Source organism: Bos taurus, chromosome 10 (assembly GCF_002263795.3).
Source record: "Bos taurus isolate L1 Dominette 01449 registration number 42190680 breed Hereford chromosome 10, ARS-UCD2.0, whole genome shotgun sequence".
Classification (NCBI taxonomy): domain Eukaryota; kingdom Metazoa; phylum Chordata; class Mammalia; order Artiodactyla; family Bovidae; genus Bos; species Bos taurus.
Genome location: NC_037337.1, coordinates 4678947 through 4702731, shown reverse-complemented (window position 1 = coordinate 4702731; position 23785 = coordinate 4678947). Strand labels below are relative to the sequence as shown.

At 39.1% G+C, this 23785-nt stretch overlaps 1 protein-coding gene across 1 annotated transcript; it reads left to right on the top strand.

The window, feature by feature from the left end:
* The first annotated feature begins 214 nt into the window (after positions 1-214).
* ATG12 (autophagy related 12) lies at positions 215-22522 on the top strand. The gene is given in 4 exon segments (NM_001076982.1): positions 215-393; positions 12376-12512; positions 20724-20786; positions 21400-22522. Coding segments are annotated over 4 exon segments (423 nt in total). The 5' UTR covers positions 215-230; the 3' UTR covers positions 21460-22522.
* The last annotated feature ends 1263 nt before the right edge of the window (positions 22523-23785 follow it).

Below are 23785 nucleotides of genomic sequence, written 5' to 3'. Positions count from 1 at the left end.
TCGCCCAGAGACCTTTTCCGGAAGCTTGCTAGAGTGAAATAGTAGTTGCTCTGTCAGCGATCTAGGGACCACAACAGATTCGACGCAGAGGACCAACCTGCGATTCCGAGTCAGGGTTGGGTTCTCCCCCGCCCCTACCCCGGTGCCTCTCTAGAGATGTTCTTTGGAGCAAGGCCCGCCCACTGCACTCGCTGAGCCAGCGCTTCCGCCCTCCCTTCCCTCCAAGCAAGATGGCTGAGGAGCAGGAGTCTGCGCTGCAGCTCCCTCCCTCAACTGCTCCCGAAGCTGAAGTGCCTACCGAGGTCTCCCCAGAAACAGCCACTCCGGAGCCCCCTTCTTCTGCTGCAGTTTCTCCGGGAACAGAGGAACCTGTCGGTGACACCAAGAAAAAAAGTAATTTTCAGAGCACTGTCTCTCTGGGCAGAGGCGGGAGGTTGAGGTTGTGTTCGAAAAGGGATGGAGGCTAATAAGCAAAAATAGGGTAGGGCCGGTTCCAGACGAGGTTCTTGACCAGTCAGGAGAAAGGAAGTATACTTTTCGGCTTTCGAGACGTTTGAGTTGAGTGCCTCGAAAGAAAAGCTATCCCTAGAGGCGCCGTCGCGATGTGGTGCTGGGTTTTAAAACCGTGTACTCTCATCTTCCTTTAAAATAGCCAGACTGCGAGCTATGTGAGGATGGGAGCACTGTGGGATCTTGGTAGCTCCGAGTACTTAATGCGAGATCTAATTATTTGAATAGTGACTTTAGCTGATACGGATTGTTGTTGTTCAGTCGCTCAGTCGTTTCGGACTCTGTGCGACCCCATGGACTGCAGTACTCCAGGCTTCCCTGACCTTCACCATCTCCCGGAGTCTGCTCAAACTCATGTCCGTTGAGTCGGTGATGCCATCCAGCCATCTAGGTGGTAAGGATAGTCTGTAGCAGATCTGAAGTAGAATCCACACCTTCCAACTAGGTCACCGGTTTTTTTATACCAAATGGGTGTGAGCTCATCTTGGACCAAAAAACGGGTTTTGAACACTGCTAAGGGAAAACCGAAAACATTAGCATCGCCTTAAAAAAAAAAAAAGCAACACCATTTTGGAATCTTTGTAACGAATTACATTCATTACAAATCATTTCATTGCTTGAACTCGCTGTCCTCAACCCTTTATTGCTTGAGAATTAGTTCACCATTGTAAAATACAGAAATTCCTTTGTAAAATGCAGAAATTCCTAAGTGGAGCACTCTATGTAGAGTTGCCTATGAGAAAAGCAGGAAATCATTTTCTGTCCCGAGTCTTAAAGTGTAGGTATGGCATTTAGTGCTTACTGATCTCTAGGCCTTTCATCCAGCTTCATTTTCTGCTACTGTGGAGTGTAATTGTCTGTCCCATCATTGTCCCTCTTTTAAGTCAGACTGACCCTACATTTGAGGGAAGTCTTCTCTGTCATTTCCAGCTGATGCACAGTAGGGGAACAAAACCCTGTAATTATTTCTGTAGATAACCATTAAAATCGTCCTTCAGATGAATCCCTTGAGTTTTACAGATCCTCTTATTTTTTTGGAGTCATTGTGTTAGTTTCAGCTGTACAGTGAAGTGAATCAGTTATACATATATCCACTCTTTAAGATTCATTTCCCATGTTGGTGATTACAGAGTATTGAGTAGCATGCCTTATGCTATACAGTAGGTCCCTGTTAGTTATCTGTTTTATATATAGTAGTGTTGTGGAGAAGGCACTGGCACACCACTCTGGTACTCTTGCCTGGAAAATCCCATGGATGGAGGAGCCTGGTGGGCTGCAGTCCATGGGGTCGCAAAGAGTCGGACTGACTGAGCGACTTCACTTTCACTTTTCACTTTCACGCATTGGAGAAGGAAATGGCAACCCACTCCAGTGTCCTTGCCTGGAGAATCCCAGGGACGGGGGAGCCTGGTGGGCTGCCGTCTATGGGGTCGCACAGAGTCGGACACGACTGAAGCGACTTCGCAGCAGCAGCAGTGTTGTTCCCTTTTTTAAAATTTAAATTTATTTATTTTAATTAGAGGCTAATTACTTTACAGTATTGTATTGGTTTTGCCATACATCAACATGAATCCCCCACGGGTGTACATGTGTTCCCAATCCTGAACCCCCCTCCCACCTCCCTTCCCATACCATCCCTCTGGATCATCCCAGTGCACCAGCCCCAAGCTTCCTGTATCCTGCATCGAATCTGGACTGGCGATTCATTTCCTACATGATATTATACATGTTTCAATGCCATTCTCCCAAATCATCCCCCTCCCTCTCCCACAGAGTCCAAAAGACTGTTCTATACATCCGTGTCTCTTTTGCTGTCTCGCATACAGGGTTATTGTTACCATCTTTCTAAATTCCATATATATGTGTTAGTATACTGTATTGGTGTTTTTCTTTCTGTCTTACTTCACTCTGTATAATAGGCTCCAGTTTCATCCACCTCATTAGAACTGATTCAAATGTATTCTTTTTAATGGCTGAGTAATACTCCATTGTGTATATATACCACAGCTTTCTTATCCATTCATCTGCTGATGGACATCTAGGTTGCTTCCATGTCCTGGCTACTATAAACAGTGCTGTGATGACAAAGACAGAAATATAGATCAATGGAACAAAATAGAAAGCCCAGAGATAAATCCACGCACCTATGGACACCTTATCTTTGACAAAGGAGGCAAGAATATACAATGGAGAAAAGACAATCTCTTTAACAAGTAGTGCTGGGAAAACTGGTCAACCACTTGTAAAAGAATGAAGCTAGAACACTTTCTAACACCATACACAAAAATAAACTCAAAATGGATTAAAGATCTAAACATAAGACCAGAAACTATAAAACTCCTAGAGGAGAGCATAGGCAAAACACTCTCCGACATAAATCACAGCAGGATCCTCTATGACCCACCTCCCAGAATAGTGTTGTTCCCTTTTATTGCCTTCCAATTTACTCTAAGCCAAAACAGACTTTGAAAGGGTTTGTCTTAATATCTAGCAGTCTCAGTCAACAGTTTACTATGTACTTGACCCTGGAGATCGCTGTGAGAACTGTGGCTAAAAAATAACTGCTCACAACCTCGATATGGTCTGTTTTCTTGGGTCTGCTCAATTTATGATTTTTAACCATCCTTTAAAAATCAAATTTTCATTTTCTGGGTCCTGTGAATATTTGAGTTAGCTTCTCTGATGTCACACTTACTTTCTAGCTATTGAATTTCTACCCTGAAATTGTCATCCTTTTTTGAGGACCTTTTTTGATAGAAAAAAGCCTAAATATTTCATATATTCCACATTTGGTTTAATCTACAGCTTATTGAAGCAGACCCAGGTTGTTAGTTCTTGCAGCCCTTTAGGATCATCTGAGGGAGCTTTTGAACTACCAGTGCCAAGGCCCTACTTCCAGAAGATTCTGATTTAATTCATGTAGGCATCTGTATTCCTGTAAATGTTCTTCCAGTTGAGTCTTATGTGTAGCTATGGTTGAGAACTACAAGCAAATTACCTTTTATAATTTTTTTTTTTAATGTATAGCTTTAATTATAAATATTTTTCTTCTGTAGTTTCTTGCCCTTGCCTTCTTCAGTAATACAGCTTACTATTTTCTGCTTCACATTCTTGGAATGTGCAGTTGCAGTTGACTGATTGATAGCCCCAGGGAATTTAGGGAACAGGGACCAGGTGGTGTGGAAGATCAGTTAACCAAAATCCCCTTAGTTATCTCCCAGTTCATCTTTTTTCCTTGGATAACTGAGATCAGAATTACCAAGTGGAAGAAGAAAGATAAGCTTTAGTAGAAAGATAAACAGTGCATGATGGGTTCCAGATGGCTTCATTCCAGGGATAAACTTGAATAAATTGATCTCAGTAAACTCATAGTGACCCAATTTTTTAATACCAAGGAATGGGACAAGAAGGATGTAACAGAATGGAGTTGACTTTAGGGGGCAGCAGAACACTTCTGCTTTCAGTCTTTCTTTTGATTTAATAGTTAATTTTATTTTAATTGAAGTATAGTTAATTTGGGCTTCTCAGGTGGTGCTCTGGGTAAAGAACCTGCCTGCCAGTGCAGGAGGCTTAAGAGAGTCGGGTCAGGAAGATCCCCTGGAGGAGGGCTTGGCAACCCACTCCAGTACTCTTGCCTGGAGAATCCCCTGGACAGAGGAGGCTGGAGGGCTACAGTGTGTAGGGTTGCAGAGAGTCAGCTATGACTGAATCAACCTAGCAAGCATGTGCATAGTTAATGTACAGTGCTGTGTTAGTTTCAAATGTCCAGCAAAGTGAGTCAGTTACATGAGTGTGTATTGCTCAATCATGTCCAACTCTGTAACCCTATAGACTGTAGGCCACCAGGCTCCTCTGTCCATGGGATTTTCCAGGTGAGAATACTGAAGTGGGTTGCTATTTCCTACTCCAGGAGATCTTCCTGACCCACGGATCCAACCCAAGTCTCTTATCTCCTGCATTGCCATGTGGATTCTTTACTTCTATGCCACCTGGGAAGCGCCTATTCAGCTAAACATATATGTATAGATTCTTTGTCATATTCTTTTCCATTGTACATTATCACAAGATAATTGAGTATAGTCCTATTTACCTGTTTTATATCTGCTACTGCTAAGTTGCTTCAGTCATGTCCAACTGTGTGACCCCACGGACTGTAACCTATCAGGCTTCTCCGTCCATGGGATTCTCCAGGCAAGAACATTGGAGTGGGTTGCCATTTCCTTCTCCAATGCATGAAAGTGGAAAGTGAAAGTGAAGTTGTTGAGTCGTGTCTGACTCTGTGCAACCCCATAGACGGCAGCCCACCAGGCTCCCCCGTCCCTGGGATTCTCCAGGCAAGAACATTGGAGTGGGATGCCATTTCCTTCTCCGATACATGAAAGTGAAAAGTGAAAGTAAAGTTGCTCAGTCGTGTCCGACTCTTAGCGACCCCATGGACTGCAGCCTACCAGGCTCCCCCGTCCATGGGATTTTCCAGGCAACAGTACTGGAGTGGGGTGCCATTGCCTTCTCTGTTTTATGTTTAGTACTATATGTTAATCCCAAACTCCTAATATATTCCTCTCCGCTTTGCTGCTGCTGCTAAGTCGCTTCAGTTGCGTCCGACTCTGTGCAACCCCATAGACGGCAGCCCACCAGGCTCCTCTGTCCCTGGGATTCTCTAGGCAAGAACACTGGAGTGGGTAGCCATTTCCTTTTTCACCTCTCCCCTTTGGTAACTATAAATTTGTTCTTTATGTTTGTGACTCTGTTTCTATTTTGTAAATAAGTTCATTTGTATCATTTTTTTAGATTCCACATATAAGTTGTATCATATGATAATTATCTTTTTCTGTCTGACTTAATATGATCTCTAGATCCATCCATGTTGCTGCAAGTGGCATTATTCTGTTCTGTTTTTCGCTGAGTGATACTCCACGTCTTTTTTCCCATTCGTCTGTTGATGAATACTTAGGCTTCTTCCATATCTTGGCTATTTGAATAGTGCTGCTGTGAACATGTGGGTGTGTTACTGTTTTCTCCAGATACATGCCCAGGAGTGGGATTGCAGGGTTTTATGGTAACTCTATTTTTAGTTTTTTAAGGAACCTCCATACTGGTCTCCATAATGTCTGTTAATTACATTCCCACCAACAATGTAAGAGGGCTCCTTTTTCTCCACACCCTCTCCAGCATTTATTACTTGTAGACTTCTTAATGATGCCCATTCTGATTGATGTGACTTCATGGTAGCTTTGATTTGTATTTCTCTAATAATTAGCAGTATTGAGCATCTTTTCAAATGCCTTTTGACCATCTGTGTCTTCTTTGGAGAAATATCTGTTTAGGGCTTCTGCCCATCTTCTAATTGGGCTGTTTGGTTTTTTTTGATACTAAGTTGTAAGAACTCTTTGTATATTTTGGAAATGAATCCCTTGTCTGTTACATCATTTGTAGATATTTTCTCCCAGTCCATGGGCTGTCTTTTTGTTTCCTTAATGGTCTCTTTCACTGTGCCAAAGCTTTTAACTATTAATTAGGTCCTATTTGGTTACATTTGTTGTTATTTCCAGTACTAAAAGAGACAGATTCAGGAAAATGTTGCATTTTATGTCAGTGTTCTGCCTGTGTTTTCCCCTTGGAATTTTATAGTATCCAGTCTTACATTTTAGGTCTTTAATATATTTTGAGTTTATTTGTGTATGTGGTGGTAGTGGATGTTCTGATTTCATTCTTTTACATGTAGCTGTCTAGTTTTCCCAGCAGCACTTACTGAAGAAACTCTTTTCTTCATTGTCTATTCTTGTCTCCTTTGTAGTGGATTACTTGACCATAAGTGTGTGGTTTCATTTATGGGCTTTCTCTCCTGTTTAATTGACCTGTGTGTCTGTTTTTGTGTCAGTACTGTCTTGTTTTGGTGATTGTAGCATTGTGCTGCTGCTAAGTCACTTCAGTCATATCCGACTCTGTGCGACCCCATAGACGGCAGCCCACCAGGCTCTCCGTCCTTGGGATTCTCCAGGCAAGAACACTGGAGTGGGTTGCCATTTCCTTCTCCAGTGCATGAAAGTGAAAAGTGAAAGTGAAGTCACTCAGTTGTGTCCAACTCTTCGCAACCCCATGGACTGCAACCTACCAAGGCCCCTCTGTCCATGGGATTTTCCAGGCAAGAGTACTGGACTGGGTTGCCTTCTCCAGACGGTAGCATTGTAGTATAGTCTAAAGGCAAGGAGTGTGATTCCTCCAGCTCTGTTCTTTCTCATGGTTGTTGAAATACTTGTTTTAGTTCTGTGAAAAATGCCATTGGTAATTTGATAGGAATTAAATTGAATCTGTAGATTGTCTTGGGTGGTGTAGTCATTTTAACTATACTGATTCATCCAATCCAAGAACACAGTATATCGTTATCGTTCTTTTGTGTTGTCTTCGGTTTCTTTCATCAGTGTCTTACAGTTTTTGGAATACAAGGTTTTTGCCTCCTTATTTAGGTTAATTCCTAGCTATTTGATTGTTTTTCATGCGATGGTAAGTGAGATTGTTTCCCTAATTTCTCTGGTATTTTGTTGTTAGTCTGTGGAAATGCAGCAGATTACTGTACACTAATTTTGTATCCAGCAACTTAAAGGAATTCATTGATGAGCTTTATTAGCTTAGTATCACTGATTGATTTGCAGATGTTGAAAACTCATCATACCCCTGGGATAAAACCCACTTGATCATGGTGTATGGTCCTTTTAATGTATTGTTGGAATCAGTTTGCTAGTATTTTGTTGAGGATTTTTGCATCTGTCTTCATCAGTGATACTGGCCTGTAATTTTCTTTTTTTGTGATACCTTTTTCTGGTTTTCCAACAGGGTGACCTCATAGAACGAGTTAGTAAGTGTTCTTTCCCCTGCGATTTTTGGGAATAGTTTGAGAAGAATAAGCATTAAATCTTACAAATATTTGGTAGAATTCACCTGTGGTCCTGGACTTTAGTTTATTGGCAGTTTTCGAATTCCTCATTCAGTTTTAGTACTGGTAATTGATCTGTTCATATTTTCTATTTCTTCCTGGTTCAGTCTTGGAAGATTGTACCTTTCTTAAAATTTATCCATTTCTTCTCAGTTGGCCATTTTATTGGCATATAGTTGCTCAGAGTAGTCTCTTACGATCCTTTGTATTTCTGTGGTGTCTATTGTAAACTTCTTTTTCATTTCTGATTTTATTGATTTGGGCCCTCTTCCTTTTTTTCTTGATGAGTCTGACTAAAGGTTTATCAAGTTCGTTTATCTTTTCAAAGAACCAGCTTTCAGTTTATGTAATCTTTGTCTTTATTTTATTGACTTCTGCACTGATCTTTATTTTTTCTTTCCTCCTACTAACTTTGGATTTTGTTTGTTGTTCTTTCTCCAGTTGCTTTCGATGTAAGGTAAGGTTGTTTGAGATTTTTCTTGTTCCCAAAGTAAATCTGTATCACTGTCAACTTTCCTTTTAGAACTACTTTTGCTGTGTTTCATAGGTTTTGGATCATCGTTCGTTTTCATTTGTCTCTAGGTACTTTTTATTTCCTCTTTGATTTCCTCAGTGATGCATCGATTGTTTAGCTTCCATGTGTTTGTGTTTTTTGCAGTTTTTTTCCAGTAGTTTATTTCTAGCCTTGTATTGTTGTGGTCAGAAAAGATGCTTGATATGAATTCAGTTTTCTTCAGTTTACCAAAGCTGGCTTTGTGGCACAGCATGTAATCTATCCTAAAGAATGTTCCCCGTGCATTTGAGAAGAATGTGTATTCTGCTGCTTTTGGATGGAACACTATAAATATCAGTTGAGTCAGTCTAGTCTAATGTGTCATTTAAGACCTATATTTCCTTATTGATTTTTCTGTCTGGATAACCTGTCCCTTAATGTAAGTGGGGTGTTAAAAGTCGCCAACTATTGTTGTGTTACTGTCATTTACTCCTTTTATATCTGTTAACATTTGCCTTATACATTGAGGTGTTTCTCTGTTGGGTGCATGTATATTTACAATTGTTATGTTATATCTTCTTGGAGCGATCCTTTCATTCTTATGTAGTGTCTTTGTCTCTTGTAACAGTCTGTATTTAAAGTGTATATTGTCTGATACAACTGTTGCAGCTGTGGCTTTCATTTGATTTCCATTTGTGTGGAATACCTTTTTCCATTCCCCACACTTTCTGTCTATATGTATGTTTAGATCTGAAGGGTTTCCCTGGCAACTATACAGATTTTGTTTTTGTATCCATTTAGCCAGTCTTTTTTGGTTGAAGCATTTAGTCTGTTTTCTCTTAAAGTAATTATTGATATCTATGTTCCTATTGCCATGAACTTAAAAAACACTTACTCCTTGGAAGGAAAGTTATGACCAACCTAGATAGCATATTAAAAAGCAGAGACATTACTTTGCCAACAAAGGTCCGTCTAGTCAAGGCTATGGAGAAGGCAGTGGCAACCCACTCCAGTACTCTTTCCTGGAAAATCCCATCGGTGGAGGAGCCTGATAGGCTGAAGTCCATGGGGTCACGAAGAGTCAGAGATGACTGAGCGACTTCACTTTCACTTTTCACTTTCATGCATTGGAGAAGGAAATGGCAACCCACTCCAGTGTTCTTGCCTGGAGAATCCCAGGGATGGGGGAGCCTGGTAGGCTGCCATCTATGGGGTCGCACAGAGTCGGACACGACTGAAGCAATAAGGAAAGTCAAGGCTATGGTTTTTCCAGTGGTCATATATGGATGTGAGAGTTGGACTGTGAAGAAAGCTGAAGAATTGATGCTTTTGAACTGTGATGTTGGAGAAGACTCTTGAGAGTCTTGGAAGAAGAGACTCCCTCTTCTTCCAAGGGGACTGCAAGGAGATCCAACCAGTCCATCCTAAAGGAGATCAGTCCTGGGTGTTCATTGGAAGGACTGATGCTGAAGCTGAAACTCCAATGCTTTGGTCACCTCATGCAAAGAGTTGACTCATTGGAAAAGACTCTGATGCTGGGAGGGTTTGGGGGCAAGAGGAGAAGGGGACGACAGAGGATGAGATGGCTGGATGGCATCACTGACTTGATAGACGTGAGTCTGCGTGAACTCTGGGAGTTGGTGATGGACAGGGAGGCCTGGTGTGCTGTGATTCATGGGGTCGCAAAGAGTCGGACACGACTGAGAGACTGACCTGAACTGATTGCCATTTTGTTGATTATTTTGGGTTCATCTTTGTAGGACTTTTTGTTCGCCTTCTTTCATTCTCTTGTGATTTGATGAGTATCTTTTGTGTTAAGTTTGGATTCCTCTTTCTTTTTTGTATGAATGTCTGTTAATAGATTTCTGTTTTGCAGTTACCTTGAGGTGTTTATGTAGGAGCCTATACTTATAGGTACTTGTTTTAAGTTGCTGATCTCTTCATTTTAAATGCACTTTAGATACTTTACAGTTATACTTTTCCTCTTTTCATAGTTACTGTTTTGATATTATATTTTACATCTGATTTGTTTTATGTATTGTTTAAACTGCCTATTATGGATACAGATGATTTTACTATTTTTGTCTTTAAACTTCCCTGCTAGCTTTGTGTACAAATGATTTCCTGCCTTTATTGCATGTTCGCCTTTACCAGTGAGCTTGTCTGTGTCATAATTTTCTTATTTCTAGTTGTGCCCTTTTCTTTTCCAGCTACAAAAGTTTCTTTAGCATTTTTTGTAACGCTGGTGGTACTGAGTTCTTCCAGCTTTTTTTTTTAATCTTTAAAGTTTTTTATTTCCTCATTATATCTGAACGAGAGCCTTGCTGGGTAGTGTGTTCTTGGTAGTAAGTTTTTCTCTGTCATCACTTTAAGTATATCATGCCACTCCCTTCTGACCTGAATTAAAAAATCAGCTAGTAGCCTTATGGAAGTTCCCTTGTATGTTTTATACATACAAGTATTTTGTTTATCTTCAATTTTTGTCATTTTGTTTACAATGTGGTGTTGTATATTTCTCTGTGAAGTAATCCTGTATGGAGCTTTCTTCACTTCCTAGACTTTGGTGACTGTTTGCTTCCCTAGTTTAGGGAAATTTTCAGCTGATATCTCTTCAGATATTTTCTCAGGCGCTCTCTCTCTCTCCCTGTTCCCCTTCTAGAGTATAATGTGAATATTACACCTTTAATGTCCCAGAAGTCTCTTAAACTATCCTCATTTCTTTTCATTCTTTTTTCTGTTTGGCAGCAGTGATTTCCCCTATTTTGTCAGAACTAATCATTCTTCTGCCTTATTGTTAAAAAAACTTCCAATTTTTTTTGTTAAGTGAAGTAACTTCTGGAGAAAAATTCATAGTCTTTCTATTTGCATCTTTGTATTTTGAATTACTGAAACGTTTGATTTCTCTGAAACCTTTTTGGCCCTAGTTGATATATTTTCTTTTTAATAATTTGTATTGTTTTCCTTCATTAAAATGTTTATTGTAGAAAACTTGGTAATTACAAATAGCACAAGTAATATCAAGTAATAATCACCTATAATACTCCTACTAGGAAATACTATTTTGGAGCATATTCTACACTTACATGAATATGTGCCTGTGATGGTTTTAATGAAATTGAAATCGTTTTCAGTTTTATATGTAATTATGCTGTTTTATTGGAGAAGGCAATGGCACCCCACTCCAGTACTGTTGCCTAGGAAATCCCATGGACGGAGGAGCCTGGTAGGCTGCAGTTCATGGGTTCGCTAGAGTTGGACATGACTGAGTGACTTCACTTTCACTTTTCACTTTCATGCATTGGAGAAGGAAATGGCAACCCACTCCAGTGTTCTTGCCTAGAGAATCCCAGGGAGGGGAACCCTGCTTGGCTGCTGTCTATGGGGTCGCACAGAGTTGGACACGACTGAAGCGACGCAGCAGCAGCATGCTGTTTTATATGTAATACTTTTTGATAACTTTTAATACTATGAAATATGCTTTATAATACTTATCTTTAATGGCAGCTTAATTATCTTATGGTTTAATGAGTGAGTTATATGATACTGCTGTAAATACTCTATACATAATCATTTAATCTTTATAACAATCTTACCAGGTTTCTGCTATTATCCTCATTTTATAAGTGGAGAAAGTGTAGTATGGAGAGATTAAAGGGCTTACCTAGATACATGTATACGTACCTGGCAAGTGGCAGAGCCGAGACTTTGAACTCAGGGAGCTCAGAGTGTGTGTTAACTTTAGTATATAACTTCTTTCATAGAGTATAATATCTTTTATTTAACCAATCCCCTCTAAATATCTTTGTTGGAAATTTAGATGTATCTTTTTTAAATTAAAAATAAATGTTTCCATGAAAGTGAAATTCTTCTAAATGAATCTGTTCATATCTTGTATTTTTAATCTCAGGCATGCCTCCAGGATCATGAGTACATAAACTGTGTATTGAATGAAGATTTCAGCTTTCTAACGCCTTTTACATCCTATCCTCTTTAGGCGCGTCAGCGTACTTGTCAGTCTAGTTCACCATTGAACAGCATGAGTTTGAACTAAGCGGGTCTACTTATATCTTCACATGTGGCTCAGTGGTAAAGACTCTGCCTGCTGATGCAGCAGATGCTGGTTCAGTCCCTGGGTCGGAAAGATCTCTGGTTGAGGAAATGGCAACCCACTCTAGTATCCGTGCCTGGAAAATCCCATGGACAGAGGAGTCTGGTGGGTCCATGGACTAACAAAGAGTCAGACGACTTGGCAACTGAGCAGCAAGTCTACTTATACATGGATTGTTTTCAATAAATACCTACCAGAGTAATAGATAATCCATTGTAGGTTGAATCTGTGTATGCATAAGTTATAGGTGGATTTTCAACTCTATGGACATTGATGCCCTCAGTTCCTGTTTTGACCAGGGTCAACTGTTTGTTTGTTTTTCCTTTACAGTTGACATTCTGCTAAAGGCTGTAGGAGACACTCCTATAATGAAAACAAAGAAATGGGCTGTAGAGCGAACCCGAACCATCCAAGGACTCATTGACTTCATCAAAAAGTTCCTTAAACTTGTGGCTTCAGAACAGTTGGTATGAAACCAGTGGTGGTCATTTCCCTACAGAAACTCACAGAGCATTCATCTCTCAGTATCCGGGGGGAGGGGATTGATTCTAGGACCATCTTCTGTAGATGCTCAGGTTCCTTATATAAAATGGCATATTTGCATATAATCTGTACATGTTCTCCCATATAGTTTAAATCACTTTTAGATCTCTTATGTATTACCTTATACTATGTAAATAGTTGCCAGTACCCAACAAATTAAAGTTTTGCATTTTGGAACTTTATGGAATTTTTCTCTCCAAATGTTTTTTCATCACAATTGGGTGAATCTGAGGGAGCATTCAGAGCCCATGGATTCAGAGGGGGAGCTATAGTTCCTAGGCGACAATAAATAACTTGTATAGAAATACATATGGAGCCACATATGTTACTTCAGTAATATCCTTTTATTTCTTTTGTTAGTGGAATTTCTGTGCTTTATTGAAGGATTCTCTGGTGAACCCTGAAATGAAATTAATTTTTTTAGCCTACTGTATTGGTTTTCCTCAAAAAGTCACTGAATGTCCATGCAGAAAGATCTATCCTAGAATATCGGTACAGAGAGTTCTGGAGTTCTCTTTGTTCTGGTGTCAATATTGCATTCTTCCCGTTCTTCTCAAGGTAAGCAGTGCACCTGTGCCATGTGCTGTGGAAGAACTAAGAGATGCTCAGTTCTTCCTTCATGAGTTTGAACTGCAGAAATCTGCTTATACGCAGCCGTTGAACAACATGAGTTTGAACTGCAGAAATCCATGTATACGTGGATTTTTTTCAAATACGTAGTGTACTGCTACACAACCAACAGTTGGTTGAATCTGCCTTGTATACCTAGGTTTTTGACTGCTCAGAGGGTTGGCATCCCACCCCCTTGTTTCTAAGGGTCAGCTGTATTCATTTCATACTGTGGTACATGTTAAGCATTTCATGCCAGATTGTTAGGATTACAATTTTAAATGCCACTGGTTTTGAATTTGGTATTTGACCACAGAAACTTAAACGTCTGCATGGACTTGACTTTTTGTCACATATATTAATATATAAAATACCTTTATCTTCAGATCACACTCTTGGTCCGTGTTAACACATAATGTATAAGTGGATAGGTAATTGAAGAATCATTAACTGTTTTTTGAATACAATTATGTATATGGATTGGGAAGGGATATAGTTGCTGTGAACACAGGAATGAGAACTGGTAAAATGAATGAAGTGATTATTAAGTGAGGTTTGTTGGAATTTATCTCTTTTTGTCAATGAAGAAGAAGAAACTACTCTGATCTAAGATTTTGGTGGTAATTGCTTTTCACGAAAGTGTCATGTCATGAGTACAAAAGTTAAGTGGAAGATAGGTTAATCACTACAAGTTACTTGAGATAAGGATAGCATAAAGCCAGGGATTCCTCCAAAGGAAGTTGCAAGGGGAAAGTGTTGGAGATTTTTGAGTTTTACAGGTGAACATCTCCACTTGTGATCACTTGGAATGAGAAAATCATGTTTTCTAAAGAGTGCCATAAAGAATTTGATTAAATTTCAAAGATGGGCAAGAAGAATATAGTGTCATCTACTTGCATATGGTAGCTAAAACCTGAGGAACAGAGAACCTTGCCTAGAGGTCAAGTCTAAATGGAATAGTTAGGGGGATGAGGACATACACTTAAGAGATTACTAAGGGTAGAGCATGAAGAGTTGGAGGTAACTAGAGGAGAACCAAGTAATTCAGGCATTACTTTTAGAATTTGTAGATAGAAGAAAAGACAAAACAGTGCTTTGTTCTATGTTAATGTTAGAATTTTGACAGTTTGTATTGCCTATATTCAATAATCTGAAAGGACTTGGTTGCATTTTGTATTGCCTGTATTCAGTAATCTGAAAGAACTTGGTTGATGTCAACATGTATTTGGTTGAACCACGTAAAGTTTTCATTCATGAATCGTTTCGACTCAAAACCCCAGCAATTTCATATGGTCCAATTTTAAGCTTCTATAGTGAATATGACTATCTCTTCCCTGTTAATCAATAGAAAGCATAAAAGTCATCTTTTAATCACTTTTCTAGATTAACCTAGAACTAACGTCTTCTAGCTTCATGGAGCTGCTGCTGTCGTTCAGTTGCTGTTGTCTCTTACTATTTGTGACCCCATGGACTGCAGGACGCCAGGCTTCCCTGTCCCTCACTATCTCCAGAGTTTGCTCAAATTCATATCCACTGAATCAGTAATACCATCCAACCATCTCACCCTCTGTTGCACCCTTTTGCTGCCCTCAGTCTTTCCCAGCATCAGGATCTTTTTTAGTAAGTCGGCTGTTCACATCCAGTGGCCAAAATATTGGAGCTTCAGCTTCACTATCAGTTGTTCCAGTGAATATTCAGGGTTGATTTCCTTTAGGATTGACTGGTTGGATCTCCTTGCTGTCCTAGAGACTCTCAAGGGTCTTCTCCAACACCACAGTTTGAAAGCATCAAATCCTTTGGCTCTCAGCCTTCTTTATGGTCCAACTCTCAGATCCATTCATGACTACTGGAAAAACTATAGCTTTGACTATATGGATCTTTGTTGGCAAAGTTACGTCTTGCTTTTTTAATATGCTGTCTAGGTTTGTCATAGCTTTTCTTCAAAGGAGCAAATGTCTTAATTTCATGGCTGCAGTCACCATCTGGACCCTACATTATTTTAGCAAAATAAATGTCAAAAGAAAAAGTAGTGCTGGGGATTCTGGGAAGATAGCAGTGGTGTCAGAAGGCATGAATTCCCACTAAAACAGTCAACTAGAAAGTAAAACCAAATCCCCGTAGTCCGTATACTTAAGACTCAGATGACAGTATCCTCGTGAACACTAAGATTCAAGTTGATAGAAATTCCCAACAACTACAGGATCTGTGTCTTATTAGCAGATGTGCTGCCAAGATATGCAAGCAACTTATCAATAGATAAATGGATAGAAGATGTGTACACCCACACACACACAGCACAGTGGAATACTCGTTCAGTCGCCAAGTTATGTCCGACTCTTCACGACCCCATGGACTGCAACACGCCAGGCTTCTCTGTCCCTCACCATCTCCCTGAGCTTTCCCAAGTTCATGTCCATTGCATCAGTGATGCCATCCAACCATCTCCTCCTCTGTTGTCCTCTTCTCCTTATGCCTTCACTCTTTATCAGCATCAGGGCCTGAAGAGTCAGCTGTTCACATCAGGTGGCCAAAGTATTGGAGCTTCAGTATCAGTCCTTGCCAAATATGGAAAAGGTGTATACAGTCAGCAAAAAGAAGACCTGAAGTGACTGTAGCTCAGATCATCAGCTTCTCCTAGCAAAATTCAGGCTTAACCTAAAGAAAGCAGGGAAAACCAGTAGGCCAGCCAGGTATGACTTAAATCCCCAGAGAATATACAGTGGAAATGATGAATAGATTCAAGGGATTAGATCTAGTAAACAGATCTAGAATCTAGTGCCTGAAGAATTATGGACAGAGGTCCATAATGTATTCAGTTAGTCGCTCAGTCGTGTCCGACTCTGCGACCCCATGAATCACAGTGTGCCAGGCGTCCCTGTCCATCACCAACTCCTGAGTTCACTCAAACTCAAGTCGATCGAGTTGGTGATGCCATCCAGCCATCTCATCCTCTGTCGTCCCCTTCTCCTCCTGCCCCTAATCCCTCCCAGCATCAGAGTCATTTTCCAATGAGTCAACTCTTCGCATGAAGTGGCCAAAGTATTGGAGTTTCAGCTTCAACATCAGTCCTTCCAATGAACACCCAGGACTGATCTCCTTTAGGATGGACTGGTTGAATCTCCTTGCAGTCCAAGGGACTCTCAAGAGTCTCCTCCAACACCACAGTTCAAAAGCGTCAATTCTTCGGTGCTTAGCTTTCTTCACAGTCCAACTCTCACATCCATACATGACCACTGGAAAAACCATAGCCTTGACTAGACGGACCTTTGTTGGCACAAGTAATGTCTCTGCTTTTCAATATGCTATCTAGGTTGGTCATAACCTTCCTTCCAAGGAGTAAGCGTCTTAATTTCATGGCTGCAATCACCATCTGCAGTGATTTTGGAGTCCCCCAAAAATAAAATCTAACACTGTGTCCACTGTTTCCCCATCTATTTCCCATGAAGTGATGGGACCAGATGCCATGATCTTAGTTTTCTGAATGTTGAGCTTTAAGCCAACTTTTTCACTCTCCTCTTTCACTTTCATCAAGAGGCTTTTTAGTTCCTCTTCACTTTCTGCCATAAGGGTTGGCGTCATCTGCATATCTGAGGTTATTGATATGTCTCCCGGCAATCTTGATTCCAGCTTGTGCTTCTTCCAGCCCAGCATTTCTCATGATGTATTCTGCATATAAGTTAAATAAGCAGGGAGACAATATACAGCCTTGACGTACTCCTTTTCCTATTTGGAACCAGTCTGTTGTTCCATGTCCGGTTCTAACTGTTGCTTCCTGACCTGCATATAGGCAGCAAACAAAATCATCCCAAAGAAAAAGAAAGAAGGCAAAATTGTCTGAGGAAGCTTTACAAATAACTGAATGGAATGCTACTGAGCCATTAGAAAGAAAGAAAATTTGCCATTTGCAGCAACATGGATGGACTTGAAAAGCATTACGCTAAGTGAAATAAGTCAGAGAAAGACAAATACTGTATGATATCACCTATTCATGGAAACCAAAAAATACAAAAAACCAGTGAATATAACAAACTAGAAGCAGACTTAACAGATACAGAGAACAAACTAATGGTTTCCATTGGTGGGAGTAGGGTACAATATAGGGCTGGAGAAGTGGGATGTAAGACTATTGGATGCAAGATAGGATGGAAGATGTATTGTACAACATGGGGCACATAGCCTATGTTTTGTAATAACTGTAAATAGAAAGTAACCCTTAAGAATTGTATAAAAAAATTTTTTTTAACTTAAAAAAAGAACTTCAGCCTGGAGTGTTTGGTTGCTCAGGCTCTGGGATGTGTCTTGGGGAGAGGTGGAATGAAATGTTGAAAGAATTTGAGGGACTTCCCAGGTGGTCCAGCAGTTAAGAATCTGCCTTGCAATGCAGGGAACATGGGTTAGATCCCTGGTTGGGGACCTAGGGTCCTACTTGCCATGGAGCAGCTAAGCCTGTGTGATGGCAAGTGCTGAGGTTGCACACCACAACTAGAGAGTTCTGTGCACCACAATGAAGAAAAGAATGAGAAGACAATAAATACTGAGTATGAACAATGGAGAGTAAACATACAGATACCAGGAGTCCCTGAAGAAGAAAACCAAAAGCAAAGGAACAAGACAAATACTTAGAACTATAACTCAAAAGAAATTTCTTCTAAAAAGATTTGAAACTACATAATGAAAAAACTTACCAAGATCCTGGGAATACTAACCCAGTGCAACCATCACCGAAACACATTCTGGCAAGATTACTGGACATGAAATAAAAAGAAAAATCCTTTGCACATCTAGGGGGAAAAGATCATAGCTTAGAATATTAGGTTACTTCCAGATTTGACTAGTAGAGATACAAAGAAAGTGTTGAGATAATGGATTTTATATACTATTAATGCAAAGCTGGCTTTTAAGGTAGCAACTATTAGCAGTGTGCAAGACCTGAAGAGTATGCTGTTGCCATGAACCCTTCCTGCATAATCTAATTGAGAGGTTGTAACAAACCAAAACGACTAAAGAGACATGACTTAAAAACAAATCATTAGTCTTTAAAATTTTATCCTCCCACATTCTAGCATTTAGTTAAAGATTGCATTTTGAAATTTTTACCTCCATGTATCCCCCATATAAACTACCTTAATTGCTTTTTATATTAAAGTCATTTTCAGTTGCTAACTCCTGCTACAGAGTTACATAGGTTTCTTATAGTTCTCTATTATATCTGCTGTATTGTCCCTTCGACAACTCACAACATCGTTTGTTGCTTTTGCCTACAGAGTCCTAATTATTACTCTCTTCACCTAGTTAAGTCCAAATTTGGTCCTCAACTTTTTTCTTCCAGAAAGTCTTTCCTAACCAAACGGCTAGGCTAAACTAATGCCACATCTTTGTGCTACACACCTTCTCAGATGCATCTTGCCCAAGTATATATTCTTATCTGCGTATGTTTGCTTATGGAAGGTGGGAATCAACGTTAATCCTCATTTTTGTTCCACACCTTATGCGTTTCCTAGCACATAATAGACACTCAGAGTTTGTCTACTGAAATAAACTAAATTTCATCCAGAGTCTGTTTCCTAATTTAAAGTGTACCAAAATATAATAAAATCTGTGTTCACTCAGAGTTGAACTGTCAGGAACCAAACACAAATTATTATGTCTCTATCATAGGAAATTCATGTTAAAATGCACACTGATTTCTGAAATTCTGTTAGAACCTTACTCAGTCTTAATAGTGAGTTGATATTTGATTATTTTAAATAGTTAAATAAGTATAACTATTAGTCTATTGACTACATCTACCAAGCGCTTACACTTGATGTGTACGATCTCATTTTATTGTTCCCAGCAGCTTCAAGAAGCATAGGTCCTGTTAGTTTCTGTATTTACAAACAAGCACACAGTTTGAAAAAAGTTACTTGGATTTAGAGCCAGAATTCAAACCTGGATCTCAGTAGAACCCCTCCTCTTACTTGTACTTAGTCGCTCAGTCGAGTCTGACTCTGCCAGGACTGTAGCCCGCCAGGTTCCTGTGTCCATGGGGATTCTCCAGGCAAGAACTCTGGAGTGGGTTGCCATGCCCTCCTCCAGGGCATATTCCCAACCCAGAGGTCAAACCCATTGCGCGTGGATTCTTGACCATTTGAGCCACCAGGGAAGCCCAAGAATACTGGAGTGGATAGCCTATCCCTTCTCCAGGGGAATTTCTGACCCAGGAATCAAGCTGGGGTCTCATTGCAGGCAGATTCTTTACCAGCTGAGCTACCCAGGAAGCCCTCTCTTCCTTACTTAAGAAGTACTGTTACCACTCTATATTGTCTGAAGGAGAAATGTACGTGATATTTATTCTTGTTCTAGCTGGTATCCCAAATAGTGTCTAGTAACCAACTATTTGTGTGTGTGTGTGTGTGTGTGTGTGTATTTAAGGACAGTGTGTGTATATATATATTTAAGGACTAAAAGATTAGTACCACAGTTACAACCACTGGAACTCAAACTGTCATTAAATGATAGGATTGAAAAGAGTTAGATGACTCATTTGTATAGAATTTGTAAAATTATTTGTTTCCCAATAAAACAAACTGAAACCACAAATTTTCTCTAAAGCCATATACTGTGAGCGTATTTCTTTCATATTTCTTCATAGAATATGCTCATATATGAAACCCAGGAAATTTTAGTCTTAGAATTTAATATAGATAAAGGAAAATTGTGTTAACCTTCAGTGTTTTGTTTTATTAAAAGGAAACTATGAAAAGTCACTTAGACACTATGATCTTTTGCTTCAGTATCTTCAGGAATTTTTTTAAGTACTAAAATGTTTTAGTAGAAACAGACTAGACTGAAACATTTAACAGTGAGTCCTTTAAGGAACAACAAGATTGTAAGGATATTAGATTTCAATTTTGTTACATTTTTTTTCTGTGTCATTTGGCCTCAAGTGACTTTAGGTGATGCAATGGTTAAGAATCCGCCTGCCAGTGCAGGAGATACAAAATACGCAGGTTTGAGCCCTGGATCCGGAAGATCCATTGGCGTAGAAAATGGCAACTCACTCCAGTATTCTTGCCTGAAAAGTTGCATGGGCAGGGGAACCTGGCAGGCTACCGTCCATGGGGTCCCGAAGAATTGGACACAGCTGAGCACACAGCACACAATTAGATGTTTTGATTTGGGGCTGTGTGTGTAAAACTTTGTTAAGAGAAACTTTCTTTAATTATTAATAAATGAGAATATTGGTATTTTTTACGAATGTAATTTCTTGAATAAGTCTTTAAAAGCTATTGGTGAAAACAAACGTTTCTTAGTTATAAAAAGCTGGAAACAAAAATTCTGTTACTCCTCCAAGGGAAAAAAATACTGTTCCAAAAGATCTTATTAATTACTAATTTATGAGAATTAGAAAGAAGGAGTTTAGGGACACTTTGTTCACTTCTGAAGACAAAGAATTTGAGGTAGCTGACTGGGAATCAGAAAAATGCAGATTAATCTGAATACCTTTAAAAATGAATCACCATAAATGTTCTTCTTTCTTGCAGTTTATTTACGTGAATCAGTCCTTTGCCCCCTCCCCAGACCAGGAAGTTGGGACCCTCTATGAGGTAAAACATTCCTGCTTTATTTTCGTCATGGAATATGCTCATCTGTGTATAATGTGACCATTAACTCACATCATTTAAGAGAAGGAAATGGCAACCCACTCCAATATGCTTGCCTGGAAAATCCCATGGACAGAGGAGCCTGGTGGGCTACAGTCCAGGGGGTCGCAAGAGTCTGACATGACTTAGTGACTAAACTACAAGTTCATAATTGTCTATCAAAAAAGATTACTTTGTTGTGTCTCAATAAATGACACAGTGATTGAAAAATTAAGGAATGAATAATACAAATAGAAGATGACTGAAATATGACCAGAAAGTGAGATCTCCTTGTTTGCCTGCAGGGAGTATCCTCCACATTGTTTATATAATCAGTAATCCAGATCACCCTCCAAGAAATTGAAAAGGAGACTATGTAAGAATGATTTAATTTAGCATCTTTAACGTTTATGATGACTAGTATTTTTCCAGTAACAGCTTGTATCTGTTGAAGGAAATAGCCTTTATAGATACATGTACAAGGATATTTATGATACACATAACAATTCTTTCTTAGTTTCATCTAAAGATAACAAAAATTGAGTTTAATTTTCACTGCATTTTTTTCTTTTTGTAGTGTTTTGGCAGTGATGGTAAACTGGTCCTGCATTACTGCAAATCTCAAGCATGGGGATGAACTACAGAGGAAAAGATCTTGCTAACTTAAAAGGAATCTTCACAAAGGAAACTGCTCTGAAAAGTTTTCGTCTTGTGGTTGTAATCTGTTCAGCATGTATCTACTATGACCCACGTTTATTTAAAATATCCACAGAGTAAATGGACTTATAAAAATGTGATTTGTATTAATACAAAAATCATCATAAAAGATTGACATTAGTATATACCCATTACTACAGTTATTCCTTCAGAGGTATCTTCAAGGTATTGAAAAGGAGACTAAGATGATATAAAGCTGCTTTTGTACTACTTCTCAAAATAACTGAAATTGTTTACTTGAATAATTAGCACTCTACTGATCCCCCCCCCACAAAAAGTCAATTTACTAAAAGATTCTTTGGGGGCGTATTCAGGGAGTCAAATTTGTTTGTGGCAGTGATAGGCCTTTTCTCATTCACATTTCTGTCAACTGTTACCTTGTGAAACAGATTTGCATCGACCAGCTGGCTTTATTACCTTAGTCAGTCAGTAGAGGGCAACCCAGCTGCCAGAAAGAGTTAAGCAGCTTGGTTCTACATCTTTACCAGAAGATAATAGCTATTCCTGCTAATTTCTAGCAAACATCTAGCCAAGAGAGCACACATGTTGACACACTGGAAAACTGCTTTAGAGAAGAGTCATGGTTTTGGTTTGTTTTATTGGGAAACAGAAGTAATTTTACAAATTCTAGACAAATGAGTCATTGAACTCTTTCAATCCTATCATTTAATGATTCTTGAGTCCCAGTGGTTATAACTGTGGTATTACGCTCTCTTTCATTTCAAAGTGTCAAAAACACTCATTGAGTAAGCTTGGAAGCATCTTTCAGTTTTTTATAATGTATTTTCCAACTTGAAAATGCTCAAAAAATAATTGGAAAATAGCTAGATTTTATGCCATGAATAAAACTACTATTTTTTTTTACTGATGCTATTAAACTGATAATTGCTTTAATAAGATTTAACTTTTTTCTTCATTCTGTATTATATTTGTGATGCAGCATTTTTATAAAACATTCTAATAAATTGAATGGAATGTTCAAACAGGATCTAAGGTGTGTGCAAGAAATCTAAGTGTTTATTTTCAAAGATAATGAGAATGATATGATTTTGTCAAAGACAAAGTCCTTTGAGTCCCAGAATGTACTTTATGGTTAATTATCTGCCGTACATTATCATTAGGGAATGCCAAGGAACAATTCAGTTTAAGGTAAGGAAATCATGTTCAGTTCTCCTTTTCTACTTGAGAAAAAATTTCTAAGCCCCCTTATAATGATGTCCCTGTTTAATAAATTAATGCAACTAATATTTAGCCCTGAAATAATACAGGTTGAATTGTGTAAATTTATTTTGTAAGGTGAATTAAGAAATCAGTATATGTGTTGAAAGTTGGAAAAGTATATTATTTTCAGATCAAGTAAGTTGAATATGGTGAAGATCTGTTGTCTAGTTTTGTGCTCTTACAGTTTACTGAAGGATGTATATATATTTACCTACATGCATTTATATTTAACAGATGGCAAGAATGTGTTTAACCTCTGTGTATATTATGTTTGCTGCTAAGGTTTCAAAATGATAGACTGTTTACTTAATACTTAACATCAAAACTACTTGAGTTTGAATTGTGTCATCAACTTATTCTTTTTTGATCTGAATAATTGATTAATTTATTAAATCTGAGGTTAGTTAAATATGTATACTTTGTTTTCTTCCCTCACAACCTTTAAAAATAGGGCTTTACAAGTTTTTCAAACTATATTTGCAACACTTACTTGGAAGCCTAGATCCCCTAAGTTATTTGCTTAATTAGAACCTAGAATGCAATTCACAAAAATATTTTTGCAGATGTTTGAACTCTTGATTGACATGAGCTTGGGGTGTTGGGGGGTACCTGAACCTTAAGTTTTCCATATTTATGAGAAAATCAGTGTCAGTAATGTCATGCTTTACCTTACTGTACAGAGATTACAGTGTATGTAATGTTAGACTGTGGGGCTTCCCAGGTGTGCAGTGTAAGGAATCCCGCCAGTGCAGGAGATGCTGAGACTCGGGTTCGTTCCCTGGTTCAGGAAGATCCCCTGGAGAGGAGAGTGACAACTCACTCCAGTATTCTTGCCTGGAGAATCCCATGGACCACAGAGCCTACTGGGCTACAGTGGGAGTCGCACAGGTTCGAACACCACTGAACAACTGAGCGCACACAACGCAGTGCTGTAACACTCCGCTTTATCTTTGAAGCTGCCTGTGCCAAGGACTTCACGGTGAGTTCTCCATATTTAGGGTATAAGGTAAGCTTAAGAATGTCTA